General features: G+C 47.0%; 1 protein-coding gene across 2 annotated transcripts; it reads left to right on the forward strand.

The window, feature by feature from the left end:
* Nucleotides 1-1258: 1258 nt before the first annotated feature.
* her9 (hairy-related 9) lies at nt 1259-4835 on the forward strand. 2 transcript variants are annotated; one of them, XM_078238739.1, is made up of 4 exons: nt 1259-1666; nt 1998-2093; nt 2374-2461; nt 2608-4835. In XM_078238739.1, the coding sequence occupies exons 1-4, from the start codon at nt 1559-1561 to the stop codon at nt 3252-3254; spliced, it is 939 nt and encodes a 312-aa protein (XP_078094865.1). In that variant the 5' UTR covers nt 1259-1558; the 3' UTR covers nt 3255-4835. The 2 variants fall into 2 exon arrangements, with proteins under 2 accessions (XP_078094865.1, XP_078094866.1); XM_078238740.1 differs by having other exon boundaries at nt 2611-4829.
* The last annotated feature ends 267 nt before the right edge of the window (nt 4836-5102 follow it).

Here is a 5102-nt window from a genome sequence, read left to right on the forward strand (position 1 = left end):
ACATATAATTGTCTGTTTACTTGTTTAATAAAAACAGGTAGTGCTGGGGAAACACTCAGCAGGTCTGGCAGCATCTATGAAGAGAGAAACCGAGTGAACGTTTCGAGTCCAACATGACTTTTCATTTGCAACAATTTAGTTCTTGTTTTTTTGTAAATGCAATGAACTCGTTCACAAATATTTAAGATTTGTCAGAACCCCGTGCGTTGCAACATCCCAATCATTCACAAATCCAAACGTTTTTCACACTTGTCAGCGTGCAATGCACGCGTTCGCAGATGTTTAACACTTTGCATTTGTTGCAATAATGGACCGGTCACAGATGTTTAATAGAATGCATTGGTAGAAATGCAAGTGCGTCGCAGCAACCGAATCATTCACAAATCCAAACGATTTTTTTTCATTTGAGTGCATTGCATTTAGCAATAATGCACCCGTTCGCGGATGTTTAACAGGATGCATTGGTAAAAATGCAAGTGCAGCCCAATCGTCCACAAATGCAGAAGCGTTTTTCACTTGCAGTGCAAGAATAAAATAACTCACAGCAAACTGGGAGAGGAATTTCACAGTAACTTCATTGCAATGTTGATGTAAGCCCTTACTTGCGACTAATAAATAAACTTTACTTTAACTTTAATAGCAAAAGATAACCAGCAATTTTTGTTTCTGCCCAAAAGATTTTGCAAGTAAATGGTTAAAGGGGCAGGGAAGGAGGGGAGGGGGAATAAACTCTTGTGCAAAGCGCTTTGGCACGTGCTGCAGCTTGCTGTTTAGGGGGCTGACAGCGGCTGCCTCGCGCGCCGACAGATGTCACCTGTCAGCAGTGATTTACCCGGGGCCCGGGAGGATGATTGACAGCTCGGGCTGGCGACTCCCGGGGAGGGGGGGAGAGAGAGGCGGGCTGGCTGCTCCCAGGGAAGGGGAGGGGGGGGGGGCAGGGGGGAGGGGCGGGCTGGCTGCTCCCAGGGAGGGGGGAGGGGGGGAGAGAGAGGCGGGCTGGCTGCTCCCGGGGAGGAGGAGGGGGGGGCAGGGGGGAGGGGCGGGCTCGCGTGCCGCGTGCTGGGGCCGGCCAGCGCGTGAGTGAGTGACAGCTCGCGGGGGCCGCGGCCAATGGGAGCGCGGGGACGGGCCGGGGGCCCCCGCGGGCCAGTTCGCTGCCATTGGCTGGCGCGAGTGTGGGAAAGAATCTCGAGCGGGTTTCACACGAGCTGCGATTGGCCGCCGGCTTATAAATTGCTACAAGTGCCCGGGAAAGGCCGGCTTCATACATCCAGCAGCATTGCCACAGTGAGCAGAGATTGCTACAGCATTGCCACAGTGAGCACACATTGCTACAGTACCGCAACATTGCTACATCCAGCAGCATTGCTACAGTGAGCACACATTGCTACATTAACCCAGCACTGGCAACACTGCAACAGGGGGCACAGACAAGACTGTTATCCACCTCGCTGCAAAGCCACTCAAGCATTCGCAGCACCTCCCGGAGGCACTGCCCCCTGCCCATTTCCAGGATACCCAAACTCCTCGCCATCCTCCCAACAAAAAGTTGCTCAACATGCCAGCTGACACCATGGAGAAATCTTCCATCTCCCCCACCGTGGGCTCTTCAGCCAACTCCCCGCAGACTCCGGATAAACCCAAAAGCGCCAGCGAGAACAGAAAGGTAAGACTTAAAAATTAAGATTTTTAATTGATTAAATTAAATTGCAGTGTTAATGTAAGCCTACTTGTGACTAAATTATTATTTTTAAAATTTTAAGTCTTACAAAAGGTAAAATTTTTATTTCAATTTTAAGTCTTACAAAAGGTAAGACTTAAAATTGAAATAAAAATGTTAATGTTATATTTAAATTTGAAGTGGCAGGGGGGAGGGAGATTTCCTTCCCACTCCCCCCACCATGGGAGTTTTTGGACAGCACTTTCTACTAGAGGGATGTCCAGTGTTTTATTTGGAAAGTGTTTAATCGTGGGTTTTTTTTGTTATTTCTAAACAGTCTTCCAAGCCTATCATGGAAAAAAGGCGCAGGGCGAGAATTAACGAGAGCTTGAGTCAACTGAAGACTTTGATCCTGGATGCGTTGAAGAAAGATGTAAGTTAGCAGCGAAACCCCTCTCGGAATAGGATTGTGGTTTGTTAAGGAGAAAGTGCTTTTAAAACTGGTGCTTTAAGGAAAAGGGGGCAGATCTGGGATGTTTTTAAAACTTTTTCTAGCTTATGTTTTAAGGAGGCGGTGTTGATATTGTTAAAAATTCTGTCTTTATGTTTTGAGGAAAAGGTGTTGATATTTTAAAAACTTGCATTTTAGGGAAAATCTTGTCTTGTATTTTAAGGACAGGTCTTGATGTTGTTAAAAAAACTTTGTATTTCAGAGTTCCAGACATTCCAAGCTGGAGAAAGCGGACATCCTTGAAATGACAGTGAAACACCTTCGAAATTTACAACGCGTACAGATGACTGGTGAGTACTGAGTAAAAGAGGAGAATGTATTATCCCTACTCCCCCTCTCAACGTTATGTGAAATTCACAACATTCAATGTTTTTTTCGAATTATTTTTCTGTGGTTGTATTATTCTAATTGTGTCTTTTCCCCCCTACTCTCACAGCAGCTTTAACGGCAGATCCAACGGTCCTGGGCAAATACAGAGCTGGATTTAACGAATGTATGAATGAAGTAACTCGTTTCCTCTCCACCTGCGAGGGGGTGAACACTGATGTCCGCACCCGCCTCCTGAGCCACTTGTCCAGCTGCCTGGGCCACATGGTGGCCCTGAATTACCCGCAAGCTCCGGTCAACCCTGCCCCGGTGCCAGGAGGCGCTCACCTGGGGCAGCCGCTCCACGTCCAGCTGCCGGCCAGCGGCGGGGTGGGTCTGCCCTGCAAGTTGAGCCCGGCCGAGGCGGTGTCTCCCAAGGTGTACGGGGGCTTCCAGCTGGTGCCGGCGGCGGACGGACACTTCGCCTTCCTGATCCCCAGCCCTCCCTTCGCCGCATCTTCCTCCTCCTCCTCCAGCTCTCCCTCCTCGGGCGGACAGATCGCCGGACCGGTCATCCCCCTGTACGCCAATGCCAACCTGCCGGTGACCGTCAGCTCCCCCGCCTTGCCGCCCAGCTCCAAGCTGAACAGCTCGCCCGTCCAGGGAATGACCTCGGTGCCATTCGGGCCCAACATCCCCGGAGTATCTCAGAGCCACAGCCCACTGGGAGTGAGCACAGGGCCAGACAACACTGAGTCTGTCTGGAGACCTTGGTGAAAGTAGAAAAGACTTTTAAAAAAAGAACTTTCAAAGAACTTTTAAAACCTGACCTGTTCCATTGTTGGGGACACTTGTACTTATCATTATAAGAGACTTATTTATTGTGGGCGTAATAGAATATACTTGATTCTGTTTTTGAAATACTGTTTTTGGGGGGGAGAAGAGTTCTTGTAATAAGATTTGAAACCTGTTTTAATATGGGTGCCATATACCAAAGTCTTTTTGTAAATTTTTTTTGACTTTACAGAAAATAAAACGTCTTTTTTCTATATAAGCATTTACCTGTCGCCCTTTCTAACCCTACTGCCTATTATTTTTTTAAAGGGGCCAGCCTACATAATTTGATGGTGGTGCTTTTGAATGGGAGGAGAGGGGGAGTTTAAACTTTTAAACTTGAAAATTTTAAACTTCCCGCTCCGAGTAGCGCGCACTAGATTTCAAAAAAAGGATAATTCATTCATTTATAAAAGTTATCCCCATCCTAGGTTGCAGTGCTTTGTTTGCAGCGTGCCTTGTTCTCTTGGGGGTCCCGAGGAAGGAATATAGAAACTTGGTTGAGAAAAGGGGAGGGGGGGGGGGGGAATTTACAATAAATTTTGAGGATAATCGGCGCCATCTGCCAGGCACTTTTTGACAAAGGGGCTTATTTCCTGCATCAACGCGGTGTATCTGAATGCAGAAAATCGTAAAAGGCGGGAAATGTCTGAACATTGTTGTAGAGAATAGATAGCCGACGAAAAGGCGGGGAATTTATCATCTTTCTGTCCCCCCCCCCCCCCCACCCCCCGAATAAAAAGTAATTAAAGCCAAGTTTCAAAGGGGGTTTAGGTCTCATCAAGTATGCAGCGGGCTGCAATGCAGCGGTGAGTTCCATTGATGTGCCTGGGAATGTCGTGGCGAAGTTAATAACTCCCAGCAGACTGCTACACTGAAGGGCACTTCCAGAGAGCTACAGAATCTGGCAGCGGAAGGCGGGCAAGTCCCCACAATACAGCAAGTGCAAATGGGAAGATAACCTCTTTTGGTTATTGTTGCAAATATATATACTTATTTCGTAAAATATCTGAAAGGACACCAGACATTTCAAAGTGGCCATCACGCAAAAGTGCAATAATATATTCAAGGTCTCCACAACATGTTACACTCTGAGGTACTTCAATACAGTCAAAGAAACATTGCAGATATTTCAAAATGGTCATTACAAATGGTGCAAAGGTGTCTACCATAGATCAAGTTGCACTCTTATTAATAAATTAATAGGGGTGGCATGGTGGCACAGTGGTTAGCACTGCTGCCTCACAGCGCCAGAGACCTGTATTCCTGGCTTGGGTCACTGTGTTGATGTGGAGTTGGGTCACTGCAGAGTTTGCACGTTCTCCCTGTGTCTGCGTGTGTTTCCTCCGGGTGCTCCGGTTTCCTCCCACAGTCCAAAGATGTGCTGGTTAGGTGCATTGGCCATGCTAAATTCTCCCTCAGTGTACCCGAACAGCAACTCTGTGGCGACTAGGGGATTTTCACAGTAACTTCCTTGCAGTGTTAATGTAAGCCTACTTGTGACGAATAAATAAACTGTAGATTAAGTTGCATTCTTGTTTTTATTACTCCATCCTTAAAGTTACAAAGCCAATGTTCAGAATGGACCTAAATCCATTGCTTGCTTGTTCCAAAAACCAAATTCAAATTGAATCCAGTTCATGGTCCCCACAAGAGAGACAAACAAGATCCAAGCTGACCAGATAACGCATAGCACCCCATCTTGTGTTTGACCTGAAGCTTGATCTTATCCAAAAGTAGTTGTGCTCTTCTGAGTTAGCCACCATTCTCCATCTATATGAGTGCATGGCT

This window comes from Mustelus asterias, chromosome 22 (genome assembly GCF_964213995.1).
Source record: "Mustelus asterias chromosome 22, sMusAst1.hap1.1, whole genome shotgun sequence".
Classification (NCBI taxonomy): domain Eukaryota; kingdom Metazoa; phylum Chordata; class Chondrichthyes; order Carcharhiniformes; family Triakidae; genus Mustelus; species Mustelus asterias.